This window comes from Bombus terrestris, chromosome 16 (genome assembly GCF_910591885.1).
Source record: "Bombus terrestris chromosome 16, iyBomTerr1.2, whole genome shotgun sequence".
Taxonomy (NCBI): Eukaryota; Metazoa; Arthropoda; class Insecta; order Hymenoptera; family Apidae; genus Bombus; species Bombus terrestris.
In genome coordinates this window covers 3835875-3850752 of record NC_063284.1, presented here as the reverse complement: position 1 = coordinate 3850752, position 14878 = coordinate 3835875, and the positions used below count along the sequence as shown (strand labels likewise).

The window sequence follows — 14878 nt, the reverse complement described above, 5'->3', positions numbered from 1 at the left end:
TCAGTTTTATTAATTTATTGCCAGTAAGAATAACAATGTTTACAATATTTTATATTTCATGTAGTATGCATCGTGGATTAATGTTTGTCAATCATTAGTAAGTTTTATTAATAATAATAATATTTATAATAATAGTAATTGTTTACATGCTTCTAACGTGTTTTTTATTTCTTAGTTTTTGCTCGTTGAAGCTTAATTTATTCATCGCAAGATCAATGTTACTCGAATTTTAACTTCCGCATATGCGTTATAGCATAACATGCGTCATGCACATGCGCAGTATTCGATTGTTAAATGAGGGTAGTTTCACAAGCATGACTCATACCTCATAAAATATTATGTCAAATGAATTTCATTTCCAATTAACAGTCCAATTGTTAAAGGATGCGTAAAAAGCATCTCCTGAAACATTTTTACATTTTCATTTTGTAAATTCCAGTTTACCATGTTCTATAATTTTACAAATTAAAAAATTAATCGTGTTCAATGCTTATTAGTCAGTTCTAATCATATAATAGTAAATAATTAATTAGTGTTATAAAACCTAATTATTCGCAATTTCTTTCAGAACCCGCTTTGCTGATTAAGTTAACCGAGATGGCGAGTACCTCGCAGCAGTACTGTTTGCGTTGGAACAATCACCGCTCTAATTTACTGACAGTGTTCGATGAGTTGCTGCAAAATGAGGCATTCACTGACGTGACTTTGGCAGTTGACGGAGGCGCGTCTGTCAAATGCCACAAGATGGTCCTAGCAGCATGTTCCTCCTACTTCCAAACTCTGTTCATTGACCTACCATGCAAGCATCCTATAGTCGTATTGAAAGACGTGAAGTATTCTGAGATCAAAGCCATCCTGGAGTATATGTACCGAGGCGAAGTAAACGTGGCTCAAGAGCAATTGGCTGGGTTATTAAAAGTCGCGGAAGTACTAAAAGTGAAGGGGTTGGTTGAAGAAAATGGCTCCCAAGGTCGTCGGGAAGAGGTTGAAACATCTATGTCACCTCCTCCAGCCATAAGCACCAGTACAACCAGCAGCGCAGCTCACAGTAGTGATCATACGTCTCCTCCACATTCCACGGGCACTACTTACGATATTTATGGCAAATCACCAGCTGATAGAAGTAGCCGTTTACCGCTGCCAATGTGGCCTCTATCAGGGATTCCTATCACTCATTCCAGCTCCAGTCACCAGACGGCGGCACATCAACATTCTGCCATGTTAAGCGGATCATCATCTATTTTAACCGGTTTTGAGACTTCTCCATTGAAACGCAGGAAAGTTTCAAATATGTTAATGAACAGAGACACGCCGATTCTCAGAACGGTGCTGGGTCAAGGTCACGCGGATAGTTCCCAAGGGATTCCTCTCTTGCATCCGGATAGCCACGAAAATCAGTTCAGAAGCAACAGTAATGGCTCCTCGAATGAGAATGACAGACGCAGTAGTACGGATGTAGTTCATGGGGATCCTGCACATAGTCCTTATACTGATGTGTCTATAATGGATGAAGACGATAAGCAAGCATCGCCACAGTCATATATTCCAGACATTAAACCAGGCAAGAGAAAAGAAATTAACATAAAAAATTCAATTTTCGAAAAATTTACGTATTGTTTATTAATCTATATATTTACTACACAGGGTGTCTTATGATTTAGCAGCTAAACTTTGTTAATACTTTCTATTATAAAACTTATTTTGATTTTGCTTCATTTTAATGAATCAATCAGCTTCAATATTAATACCTATTTGATATATTTTTCTTTTTTAAAATTATCCATACATAAAAGTTTAGTAGCGTGGAATTGACGTGGAAGTTCTAAATGATTTATGTTTATATAACATTTTGTGTTTGAGTATACCCGTAAAATGTACTGACAAAGTTTTGCTGTTACTCTATATATTACTGTCATTAAATATAGAAGAATATATATATATATATATATATATATATATATATATATATATATATATCATAAATTAAATATTAAACACAATTATTACTTTTTGTTACAGGAATGGTTAACTACGTACCAGCGCAAAAGCCAGAATGGAAACGGTACAAGCAATACACGAGGGACGACATAATGTCTGCGATCGAGGCAGTACGTTCGGGAATGAGTGCCCTCCAAGCGGCACGTAAGTACGGAGTACCCTCTCGAACTCTTTACGATAAGGTAAAAAAACTAGGAATCACGACATCACGACCATTTAAGCGTGGCTCGAATGGTAGTGGCGCTTGTTTTCCTTATGGAATCGGTGGTAACGCAAATGGCAACATCTACAGCGGTGCCCTCTCGGAAAACGAGAACGAGAGTGGCAGTGTGATCGAGAGTCCTGGATCTATCCTCGATGCATATAAGTCGAGAGACGGTCTTGTAGACCGGGAGATGTTGGACGTCAGTCGTACCTCTAGCCCAATAGTGCATTCCGTGAAACAGCAGAACAACGAAGATCAGGTCGAAGATCTCTCTGTAAGTCGTAAGTCGGATGTTCGTGTAATAGTTCCACCAACCTCAGTAATCAAGGACGAGGAAGATATTGGCTCTGATTCGTGTAGTCACAATTAAACTAGGTTTACTATCTTACCTCTCAAGATTACCGAACTACACCTCTGATAAATACTAAACGTACTATTACTCAGTCCGTTATCACATGAAAACTGTTCGAAAAGTTTCTAGATAATTTAAGGTTATTGGATATTAGAAGAAATTATACGCAAGTATCCGTGGTGTCCCGTGAAACGAAAATACGTTCTAGCTTCGTAATATAACGAATTTAAGAAATTACTCTATATTTGACAGTGATCTGGTTGTTTATTTCACGGGAGATCATAACCCTAGAGACAATCACAGACTTGTGTTTGCCTCAGAGAGAGAGCAACAAGGCAATATAAATGGATTAAAAGACGCAACCAAACAGAAGCCAATTAAGTAAATCAGCGTTTAACAAATGACTCAGGGATCAATAATAGAGTGTCGTCGCAACAGTAAGTCATAAAACATACGTATATACATAAGGAATCTGGTATATGAGATCCTTCTCAGATTACCTTGCACAAGACTGATTCATGTGTTATGAGTTCAAGAGACTGAAGTATAATCAACAATTGTGTTCCGAAGTTGTTAAAGCCTAATGCTAATAAGGGATATAGTGCCTTCTCATATTGATGTATTTTAACAATTTAAAAGAAAGTATCAGTAGTTCATTAAAAGTTGTTAGTGAAAAGGAAGAAAAACATTGCAAATGTTCTTACTTGAATATTTTATGAAATTGACCACATTTATATATACATATATATATATGTATGTTTTTGTTTTTTTAGCGTAATTTAATTTGTGAAGTCATGAAGAAATGTGTTTTAAGCAGATCTTCAAGATTTTACAAATTAATTTCGAATCGCATTAAGCTTTAAACACTTTTGAACTAGTGAATATATATATTTGTTTTTTTTTAATTCAGTGTAATCATTGTGATTCGATATTCTCATTTTTTTCTCATCTAGCAATCTAAATAGTAGTAGTATTTTTTAATCTTCATTGATTTTTATAGAATATAAATGCCGCGTGAAAGAAAAAGGTGAAGAGAGTGTATATTGTTTTAATGATTTTGTTTTTAATTCTTTTTTTTCTTTTAAGAGAGATTTTCTATCTTTGGCATCAAATGCTGTCACTATGACATAGATTATATATACAAACTATATATTATATACATGTATACATACATATATATATATGTGTGTGTATGTATATATATATATATATATATATGTATTTTGAAAAAGCAGAAAGAAGGAAAAAAAAGGGATAGAGTTATACTTTGAATAATTTCATGTTATTGACTGATGATATCGCTGTTAATTTGTTGCTAATTATAAGAATGCATTAGCGTTACTGATCAATGGCCCTGGGATACAGCTGCAATATTGCTCAATATTAATGCATAATAACATACGAACGAATTACCTCTAAATATTAATGCATAATATCATGGATTAATACTACCTCGAAATATTAATACATAATTGCAAGGAACGAACTACCTCATTGTACAACAAACAATAGTGTTCATTATTAACGTTAAGACTGATAGAGCCGAATTGACATTATTATATATATTATCTGCTATATTATATTATATTACCTACGTATAGATAGTGAAGTAATAAATTTAAAACATACGTTACGACTCACATGTTCTTTTTGAAAATAGATTCAAGCACTTTTTATTTTTCAGTTATAATTCTTTTCACTGAAACATGTTACAGAAATACAAAATGCAGAGTGAAAAATTTAAAAAGTATTCATTTCTTTGTTAATAATATTAATATAGAATGAAAAACAGAATTTGATAGAATAATCATTCTGAGTGAACATGGAGAAAAATACAAACGAAAGGCAATGTATTTTCAAAGAGAATATCGTACTTCATAGAAAAAAGTTAAATGAATGAGTAACATCCAGTGTGTGACGAATAATATATTTAATAATTATTTCAAATTAACAAATATCAATTGCATAATAATTTCAATAGCTTTGTTTAAAAATTTATAGCGCAAACGACCATTTGAAATTTTTCTGTCCTCCCGCACTGGGTTGTTATAGATTACTTTTTTCGCGGGAGAACAACTTTGCGCAGTTGGTAGTAGGGTGTGCTGTTTGGAGAATTATTTAACCGCTTAATTTACGGTTTACGTTCGAGAATTTTGGGCCGAAAATGTAAACAAGCTCGCGCAGCCTTCGAGCCATTCGCACGACTTGTGTAATACGTACTACGGGTTATGCCTATAATATTTACGTTTACCCCGATCATCGTACTACGGGCTGTGCCCGTAGTAGTAGATTAAGGGGTTAATAGTGGTGACGAATAACACGAAGTTGTAATTTCACCTCAATATTTTGCTTTCTATTTTTACATATCTATTTTACATATTTTATAGCATTTTATTATTATAACAATATAATTGTAGAATAATGAAAAATTGAACACAATCAAGTGTCTCAAAGCACTCGAGTGTCAGACGAAATGACAATTTCTTGTTACTATTACATATAATAAAATTATCACACTGTACCTGTACGCTGATCGCGATGCGATTATAAAATAGAGAAATAATGTTTATACAGAATGTTTTAGGAATCATGGCACAATGATAATAAGGCGGCGATTTTAATATAGAAAATAAATCGAAAATGTAGAATGAAATTTATTGTGGTCTTAAGTGGATAGACTGCGGATTTTTATGCATTTATGAGAAATTTGGTGGCACAAAAATACACAAAATGCATACAATATACAGAAATATACCTTTGGTGGGCTGGTAAGAGAATATAAATTAGAATTATTAGTTTTCCAGAGAAGCACTTATAATATTTGAAGTGCAATATAAGACCAAGTGTTAGATTTTGGATATACTATTAGAATGATAAGCAAATGACAGTAATGTCAATTATATTAGCATAAAATATCTAAAATAGAATATTTATTCTAATATTTAGCAGATGAAACAAATTCCTATTTAATCTCTATTTCTACATTATGTTCGTAAAAATACAAAGATGCATAAAAACCAATAATCTATAAACGGAGAAACTTTATTCTACACTTCTAACTTATTTCATGTAGAATAAATGTCAACTGTTTACTCGTAACCAGCCGGTAATTAGCCAAGTTCACATAATCGAATTTTTAAGTTTGATTTTATTGAAAACAAAGTGCTGTGTGAAAAAATTTCATTCCATATTCTCGAATTTATTGACGCACGTAGTGTCCCTTCCTGTACCATGATTATTAGAACACCTTGTATAAAAAAATGACTGATTTCAATATAGACAAATATTGAGGCCATATTGTAGCGATAGAAAGAAATATTAAAATTGAGAAAGATAGAAATATATAACAATGCTGAAATAGATATGCATATAACATGCCTAACCAGACAAAAAATAGTTCAACCGAAATAAATATTTAGACTGAGATATATTTAAGACTATACAATGTGTTCAAAATAAAGAGAGAAAGTATATAGTTGTAAATTAAAAGTGCAAGGTGCTCAAGAACATATCAATGAATTTCAAAATTCGCGCTCGGAGATGTCGTTAATAATTTCTGCACAGAATAATGAACTTATTGAAGAAAAAAAGATAGAAAACAACAAATTGAAGCTTATTTAATAATAATTAATGTATAGAAAATTGTGAAATCATTCGAATGGTCTAAATCAAAATTATAAAAATGATTTAGTATAAAATGTTATGGGTTTTCTTACCTATATGATATAAATTTTAAATGGTTTATAAATGCAATTTTAGATGCCTTACGAAATTAAAATAAAGAATTTTAATTACAATAAACGTCACGTTGAGATTGTACATAATCATAAAAAAATTTGTGGGATAGAATGTTGTCTTTTTATCATAGTAATTTTATCGTGGAAATTTAACATCGTATTATTTTTTAAGACTGACTTTTCTCCTATAAGATAATGTATACTTATGTACACATACACATACATACATATATACACGTATACATGAAAATGCACTTTTGATTAATTGTAAGTTTCTAATGTTTGACACTTTCCACCCCGTAACACGGACTTTCCTATTTCCATTATGTGGATGTATGTTACTAGAATTGTACAAGTTTGTTATAAAATATATTACTCTGAGAAACTCCTGAGAAAATGGTTTTTCTTTGTATATTAATTAATAGATGTTTAAGATATATTTTTTAACAATAAACCGTTAAATAGTTGAAGAAATTTCTTTTCAAATCACCAATCTGATCAACTTATTACAAAGTCCTACATTTTGTATTATTGAATAAAAATAATTAAATAACATGTCGTTCCCTACATTATCGACAGAGAAGATATTAATATTAGTACTCGTCTGTACTCTATTAATAATAATCGAAAACTGTTTCCTGTTCAAATTATGTACCTTAATTTTTATTAAATGGTCTAGACTACTTAAATCGATATCAGCCACGATTAACTCACTATAATAATAAAATGTAGATCAGAGAATAGAAACAAAATATTATATATATATAATTATAAATTAGCGATAAATACCTCGTTACTTAATTAACAATGAATAATTTAAAATATATTTAGTGAATATTTTTCTTGTTCAAAGGCAACGTTGAGACCAGTTTCACTCATCTTTGAAGAGATTTCACTCTTCGTGAAAACCCCTTCTTGATTGTCGTCGTGTCAGGAACAGTTCACCAATATCCCCGCAAGGAAAACTTTCAATCAAACGACGAGACAACCAGTCCTGAGCTGATGATAAAACAACCAACGAATTAACTTTGTATGGTAATTAAATGATACAACAAAATCTTTGCAGTAAGACACGCTATCAGTTACAAGTGAAAGGACAATTTAGTTTGATAAATTAGCGTTAACAAATTTGGAATTAGCTTGTTAATAAAATTTTCATAGTTATGTGAAAGTACTATTAAATGGTATAAAATTTGATATACTTGGTCTTAATCGATTAATATGTAAAGGCTTTAATGCATAGAATGATGGATATCGATATGGAGAATGATAGATAGATGAGTATTTTTTTGTAGCTACTGTAGAAAGAATCAGGAAGAGATGAGGAGAGTTAAGTACAAATAGAGAAGTAAGAGAGACTCAAGAAAGGAGAAAAAACTTTAGGACGCTTGAAAAGGACAAGAAGAGGCGAAACAAAGTAGGAGAAGGAGAGCCGGTGAGAGCTAGGAAGAGATAAGTAGTATCAGGAAAGGGTAGAGATACTGAGGAAGGGTTAAAATGACTCAAGATACCAAAAACTGTAGAAATGAATGGTAAAAGGTGCCAAGAGCCAAGAAAAGGTAAGGAGAACCAAAGAAAGGCAAAAAATCAGAAAAGGATAAGACTAATTAAAAAAAGACAAAAAGGGGCACAAAGAGGCAGGGTGAGTAGAAAGAAACGGAATTACATGACTACATCAACATCCTGGACCAGACGCCAAGATGATCAAAAGCCACAGACTGTGCCGGATTATCTTAGGTCAGTACGCTTGGTTCTGGTCATCCCGCGCTCCACAGTGTTCTGTACGTTTAATAAGTCTCATTCCAGGCTACGCGCACCAAGAGAATAATTATGGGCTTGCGCAGATCGTTCACCGGGGGTGGGGGTAGGTGGCTAAGGAGAAATAAAGCCTCGAGCCCAGGCGGTGAATGCGGCCACGGATTGCGAAATTTCCCCGGCCCGTTTCGTCCTCCCGGTTAATCGTAGGACCTCCATCCGAGTCAACCTGCTCTCTTGTCCTTCCTGTTTGCGGTAAGCTCTTTGATCTCGCGTCTTATTCATCAACGCGATGATTGAAATAATAAACCAGTGACGAATCGTAATTCCAGGATGTGTGTGTGTTGAGATATTTTTTTCTGGGACTTGGTGTTTTCCAGGACACGTTGGAATATTGGCAGTTGCTCGCGACGTTTTCCTGGATGCTGAGGCATGCGCCCTAAAAACTCTGGAATTGATGTATTGCAGAGCGCAGGTACAAATGAGACAAGTTTCGCGTGTGTGGATCGTATCCGCGCTTCCTATCCGTGATACGCGGACACTCGCATGCTCAAAAAAGAATTCTCTCGCTCCATTTCATCTAGGTATCTCTCATGTACCCCTGTTTGTACTTTCTCTCATGGCTTTTGTAGATCTGCATTTATTACCTGCTGTGGACAGCGACGCTTACCTTAGAACAGGAAACCAGTACCGCGAAAAATTGGGACTGCCCTGCAGAATGCATTTGCCTATCTCCGAAGCAGGTAATTATAGGATGCTTATAAGACAGGAAACAGCAATTTAATTGGATCTTTCCTAAAACACTAAAAATTCGTAACATAACAAGGTAAAGGAATCGAAGTTTAATTTGACATGGATTAAGAACTCAATAGGAATTAGTTTTCCGTGTTTATCTGCAATTAATTAGGCTTCCGAAAGAGATATGCGTTACATAGAGTACCAGCCAATCGCATGCCACTCTATTCCATGTGCGGGCACAATGGTACAGTCTTTGAGGATTAGAAGGCAAAGCTTAGCTGAACATAGTCGTGTACGTAGGGATTCCAAGAGGAAAGCAGGATTCCAGGAAATTAATTAGCCACCTTGAAATCAAACGCAGCATCGTAACATAGTTTACTACCAAAAAGTATACTTTTCTTTTCCAAAAAATAACGGACCAACAAATTTTACAGGTTCTCTGCAATACAGGTGGGTTAAAAGACATTCCTACCCAGCAGCTGCCACAAACAGTGGAGGAGCTCTCCCTGACAAAGAACAACTTCCCGGTAATAAAAGGCGACGCATTCGCCGGCTTGAGAGTGCTGCGAAAGCTGACGATGGATGGTAATAACATCTCAACCATACGTCCATTCGCATTCCGAGGATTGAGCAAGTTACGTGAACTCTCCATTCAACATACACCTCTACCATTCATCGAGAAATTCTCTTTCGCCGCTCTACAAAACGTATCATTATTGTTATTGGCGAACAACAAGATACGATACATCGAAGGCTACTCATTCGCCGGGACTTCCAATGTCCGTTTAATTCTATTGAGCAATAACCCGTTGCTCAGAATTCAAAGCCACGCGTTTTCAGGCTTGACGAACGTGGTTCGCCTGATATTCCCATCAGGAATAAGAACCATCGAGCCGGACGCATTCGATGGCCTCCAGTATATTGGTCTCCTAAAGTTGACCTACATGGACCTGTCTTCCCTTCAATCTTACACATTCCGTGGCTTGTCCTATGTACAATCGTTGAACATTCAGGAAAGCGATTTGGGCATCGTTGAGAAGGATGCCTTCACTGGGCTCACCCACGTTGATCGACTGAATATCGTAAATAACAAGATCGATCTGATCGAGAAATTGTTTCTACGATACGAGAACAATATAGATATGTTAAGATTCCATGGGAATCACGTATTGGAGGCGCCTCGACATGTCAAAGATATCAACCTGGAAGTGAATTCTATCAGCGCTATTGATAACCACTTTCCCTGCGACTGTCAGGCTCACAATGTACTGGACAGCGATTTTGTCAATGGCACTGTTAGCGAATTTCAGAAGAGAAATTATTGTATCTCGCCAATCGAATACAATGGGAAACACATGGACCTAGTAGACTTCGGATTAGTTGCCAGATGCTACGACAACGTCGTGCAGGACAACCTGGGCTCCGGTGTCGTTGGAATCTTCACTCTGCCAACCACTCTGTTCCTCATTCTTCTGTTCCCCATGAATTTATTCCAGTGAACCCAGGTTTGCTTCATAAGGGTTAGACAAGAGAATTTTCGAAAGTAACGTATACCAAACTTTTCCTATAATTCTTTCTCATTTAAATATTTATGTATTTATACACATAATAGATCGTTTCATATAATACAGATAACCTACAAACTGATACATTTTTTTGATCTTATTTCACATAAAACATCGAGATAGATCTACACCAGTTCCAGATCCGATAGAGGTTTAACTATCAATGCGGCTCCATTTCGTGAAGTCACTATCAAGAAACTTTTTCTATCGTTCGATTATTATAACTCGTACAATCTTAAGCATGCGACTATGAGCTTTAACTGACCCATGTAACTGGGCTGGCGAAACCGCATCTATTTGGATTTATTCCGTAAACTAAAAGTGATTCCGAGTAAGTGACTTGTTCACGTTTATCACGTCATATTATGTTAACCCTTTGTTTTATATGTGCTTTCTTTCAATTATTTTTAACTCATTCGAGGCCAAAATCTTATTAAAAGAGAATCTCCAAGAACTAACAGGACCAGCTTTTGAACTTTCTACTAAATTCCTTTTTATCTTAGAGTTTAAGCCAATATTTATTTTAATTCTTACATAATTTTCCTACCATTTGATTTTTGTAGGAAATTATTTTGCTAGCATCTTCTTGAGACTGGTATCAAGACGCACAAAATGCGTCCGCCTCGAATGTGTTAATTATTCAAGAAATTTGATTGAATGCCTTAATATGGATAATATGTACTGCCACGACTTTTTAATGTACCTTTGAATGTATGAAGCAAAGAGTTAACAACCAGAGTTGAATAGATAATTTACGTCGATGATAATGAAAGTACATAGGGAGTAAGGATATAATAGGATGAACTTATGTAAGAAACCTTTGGTGAAAGAGTCAAGTTTTTCCGTAACCCAAGGAAATAAATAGCGCCACTCGTGTTTTGTCTTAGAAAAAGTTAACTCTCAGTGGAATTCTCAAAATATTTTACATTTGTCAGTATTTTTTACCATTTATTGAGTACCACATTTATTATTATTGAATTTGAGAAATTAGTTGAAAATATTTCGATTCTCTGAGAGTTAACTGATCATGTGAATTCTACATGTGCGTAGTCTTCCTTAGGTAAACAAACCGCTCTAATAAAATTTTTGTTATTTATTTTGTTATTTATACTTGAAAATAGTAATATGAAGTTTTTCAGGATAGTTTATCTTCAGATTTTTATTTATTTTTAATAAAAAATAAGATATATCTCGCGGCCTAAATTATTTCCTTTTACTGATTATAAATTAATATTATTATATTACGTACAAAAATAAGGACTATTTACAAATATCTCATTGTTTCACCGAAGTTTAAACTAAAAGTCTAAAACCGTGCTTTTAACTACGAAAAAAACGAAAAGAGAGAAACGTTTTTTCTCTTGTCATTTGTAATGTAAAATCTGCGTGGCCTTCGGTCAGCATAGTAACCGAGGACCAAACTAGCTTATATTTTTTACCAACATCAACCACATAACGTATAACAAAAAATAATAATATAAAATAATATAATATAATAAATAAAAAATAATCTGTAACCTTTTATTGTAGTTAGAGCGATCTGTCATTTAATAAATGATTAAAAAAAGATAAGCAGCAATTCTTATTGCATAGACTGACAGTAGTGACATATAATTTTTATACAGTGTGTACAAAAAAAATATTTTTACGCAAAAGTAATAACTCAAATTCAAATACTATACAGAAAATTATAACAATTATAACAATATAATTTTATATTAGTTCTTTATTTAAATTAGAACACTCGTTTTTTTCTATAAGCTCTAAATGTGAATGCTTTATTTTGGTACAGACTTCACTTCAGGAGGGACAGTTACCTGTAATTCTTCAGCCTCAAGTCTGTTCATTACATATGGTTCAACTTCCCATGGTATTACTTTTTTAAAATCAACCGGTGTTATTCCTAAATCTTCCAAAGTTGGTAAATTTGGGTCTATCTTATCACTGGCATGATGCTAAGAAATTAACAAATATTCTACTTAGTTTTAATGGATACACTTATCGATAATTTAAGTTAATTACAAGTTTCGAATACTTACAAATTCCAATATTTCCCACGATAAATCTATAGTAGGATGTACTGGAGCAATCAATTCTGCAAATGTAGTTTTCAACCAAAAGTATGGGTTAATCTTCATATCTGATACCAACATGTTGTTTCCGACGTATTTCATTTTGATCTCAAACATCATATTAACTAGATTGTTTAATTTGAACCTTTCTGAACTGAAACAAAGTATATTTTATATTTTTATACATATAAGCTTTATTTGCAATACTATATATATTACATACCCAACAAATTGGTAAGTTTTACCAGCAGTATCAGGATTCCTTATTATCGCCACAAGGCCTGAAATTACATCGTGAATGTACACTGGTTGCTTTTCAGTTTTTTCTCCTTTGTGCCACAATGGTATGCTATTGTAAAAGACGGATTTCATATTATTATAATATTATGGTTCATGTTATTATACATATATGTAGGTCATAAACAATTATAATTGAACATACTATTCGAAGGTCGTTCTATCTGCACTCATATAATGACTAACAAATTTATCCATGCGTCCATATATAACTGATGGTCGAACTATAGTAGCTTCTGGGAATTCTTCTCTCACTGCAACTTCACCTCTCCATTTTGATTTTAACATCTTCGAACCATCTTGTATTATCATTGGCTTAAAAAAGAGAATAAAATCTACTATCATTAAAAATCATTATTTTAAATATAATTGATAAAAGTAATGATACAAAGTTAGAAAATCACATATCAAAATTAAATTTATATACATATATATCCAAGCCTTCTACAGAATAAATTGATAGTATTGAGAAGATAAGAGCTAAAAACTTCAATCTAAAATAATTCTAAAAATTGCATCCTGAATATCACAGTATCATGCTTTAATTTATAACTTTGTTACATCTTATCTACCAACTCTATAGTTTAATTCAATTAACCTACTGTAGGTTTCTCTTCCGCATTTAAGCATGACATGTGGATGAAACGCTCCACATTGCATTTCTTGGCAAGTCTAGCCAATGTTCTTGCTCCTTCTACATGCACATCATCAAAACTGAAATTTGACGTCTCATAAGTTTGACCAATCAAATTAATAACAACATTGGAATATTTTATACTCCTGATTATTGATTCCTCATCTTTGAGATCAAATGGATGATAGTAGACTTGTCCAAGATCTCCACCTACTTTCAACTCTCTTATGTGATATGGATCACATCTATGTGGAAGAATGAGCTGTAAAAAAGCATTTAACGTAAAATATAAATTTTTTAATTAAAAGATTCTTTTTATTCACTTGCCTGAGTTCCAGTTTTCCCTAGTCTAATACTTAAGGAATTTCCAATAAAACCACTACATCCAAATATTGTACAAACTATACCATTGAAAGAGCTACGACCGCCAGTACCCCTTTTCAAATTGGCCATAGTAGGATTTTTAATAACCCTTGGTTGTGAAGAATAATCGTAGCTCTGTACTGCATAAGTGACAGGGCCCACATTTTGATTCTCTACGTGTCACAAGTTAAATCATTATTGCAACATAAGTATAATATAATTATGTATTATTACATAAGTATAATATAAGTTAATGATGCATTTACAATGTATGTAGATTCTGAAACAATGATTTTGTTCAAATTGCTAGCATGTTATCATTATTGAATTGTCATCGAAATAAAATAAAAAACATGTGAAATTAACAAACTTACTTGTCACCCGTACGACTTTGGGAATCCAAGCCGCCATATTTATCATTTGTCGCGAATAGTGATGTACATAGATTCGGAAACGAACGTTACGCTTCCTATGTTAAGAGGAAGCAGTAGAAAGATCGCCAATGCAATATTAATAACATCAGCCCAAAAATGCTATCTAATAGGAAGGACTTTTAGCGGCAGACAATCGAACTATACGCATTTCTCCGGTGCTCTTGGTGGGCAACATGTACATATACATAGCTAGAGGGGAAATGTGCTTTCGCACTGGGGATCGGCAAAAGATAAGGGTCAAAGCAGAATTCTGTCGAAATATCAATTTTGGGAAATTCCTGGAATATGATATCACTTGTTGTGTAATTGCCAAAATTTGTGCATTTGTATCCTCGACCAATGGAGTTAAAATTCATTCAAAAATGAGGATCAAAATCTTATAAATGCTAGGCTCAGCGTCTCGCTACTCGTTTCTCACCTGTTTCAGATCCGATGCAGACGAGTCATCTTTTTCCGCATAATATCGCTACGATCATATGCCTTTCCTTATTCTCCCAGTTAAAAACAACGAAAACACACATAATATGATTGCAGCGATATCGCGCGTACAAAAATCGGCTCATCTGCATCGAACTTAAGCGTTTATTTTTGGCCCATTCCGTACAACCCTGTTCGGACTCACATTTCTCTTTCCGCCAAATATACGTATGTTTCTCTCACTAAAAACATCCAAGGAAGAAAATGTGTGTATAGTTCGGGCATTTGACCACTGGGGGGCGGTAATTCGT

The 14878-nt window shown here is 33.9% G+C and overlaps 3 protein-coding genes and 1 long non-coding RNA gene across 7 annotated transcripts; 2 read left to right on the top strand and 2 right to left on the bottom strand.

Annotated features, from left to right (window-relative positions):
• LOC125386496 lies at window positions 1-2732 on the bottom strand. The gene is made up of 3 exons (XR_007226706.1): window positions 2593-2732; window positions 2038-2475; window positions 1-1498 (listed from the first exon to the last, which is right to left on the bottom strand). It is a non-coding gene; the product is annotated as an uncharacterized LOC125386496 (long non-coding RNA).
• Window positions 598-7862, top strand: LOC100643835 (protein tramtrack, beta isoform). 2 transcript variants are annotated; one of them, XR_007226699.1, is made up of 4 exons: window positions 598-1561; window positions 2020-2477; window positions 7146-7327; window positions 7588-7862. XR_007226699.1 is itself a non-coding variant. In XM_048413082.1 (2 exons), the coding sequence occupies exons 1-2, from the start codon at window positions 598-600 to the stop codon at window positions 2571-2573; spliced, it is 1518 nt and encodes a 505-aa protein (XP_048269039.1). In that variant the 3' UTR covers window positions 2574-6710. The 2 variants fall into 2 exon arrangements, 1 of the variants encoding a protein (XP_048269039.1); XM_048413082.1 differs by lacking the exons at window positions 7146-7327; window positions 7588-7862 and having other exon boundaries at window positions 2020-6710.
• LOC100643961 (leucine-rich repeat-containing protein 4) lies at window positions 7616-11922 on the top strand. 2 transcript variants are annotated; one of them, XM_012319616.3, is made up of 5 exons: window positions 7616-8029; window positions 8099-8302; window positions 8428-8522; window positions 8680-8790; window positions 9220-11922. In XM_012319616.3, the coding sequence occupies exons 2-5, from the start codon at window positions 8200-8202 to the stop codon at window positions 10282-10284; spliced, it is 1374 nt and encodes a 457-aa protein (XP_012175006.1). In that variant the 5' UTR covers window positions 7616-8029; window positions 8099-8199; the 3' UTR covers window positions 10285-11922. The 2 variants fall into 2 exon arrangements, with proteins under 2 accessions (XP_012175006.1, XP_012175005.1); XM_012319615.3 differs by having other exon boundaries at window positions 8380-8522.
• Window positions 11923-12058: 136 nt separating this feature from the next.
• Window positions 12059-14743, bottom strand: LOC100644083 (NADH dehydrogenase [ubiquinone] 1 alpha subcomplex subunit 9, mitochondrial). Of its 2 annotated transcripts, XM_020868179.2 has the most exons (8): window positions 14091-14739; window positions 13983-13996; window positions 13681-13889; window positions 13322-13615; window positions 12865-13034; window positions 12646-12771; window positions 12390-12576; window positions 12059-12305 (listed from the first exon to the last, which is right to left on the bottom strand). In XM_020868179.2, exons 3-8 carry the CDS (start codon window positions 13804-13806, stop codon window positions 12129-12131), a joined length of 1080 nt encoding a protein of 359 aa, XP_020723838.1. In that variant the 5' UTR covers window positions 13807-13889; window positions 13983-13996; window positions 14091-14739; the 3' UTR covers window positions 12059-12128. The 2 variants fall into 2 exon arrangements, with proteins under 2 accessions (XP_020723838.1, XP_003403046.1); XM_003402998.4 differs by lacking the exon at window positions 13983-13996 and having other exon boundaries at window positions 14091-14743.
• Window positions 14744-14878: the final 135 nt, after the last annotated feature.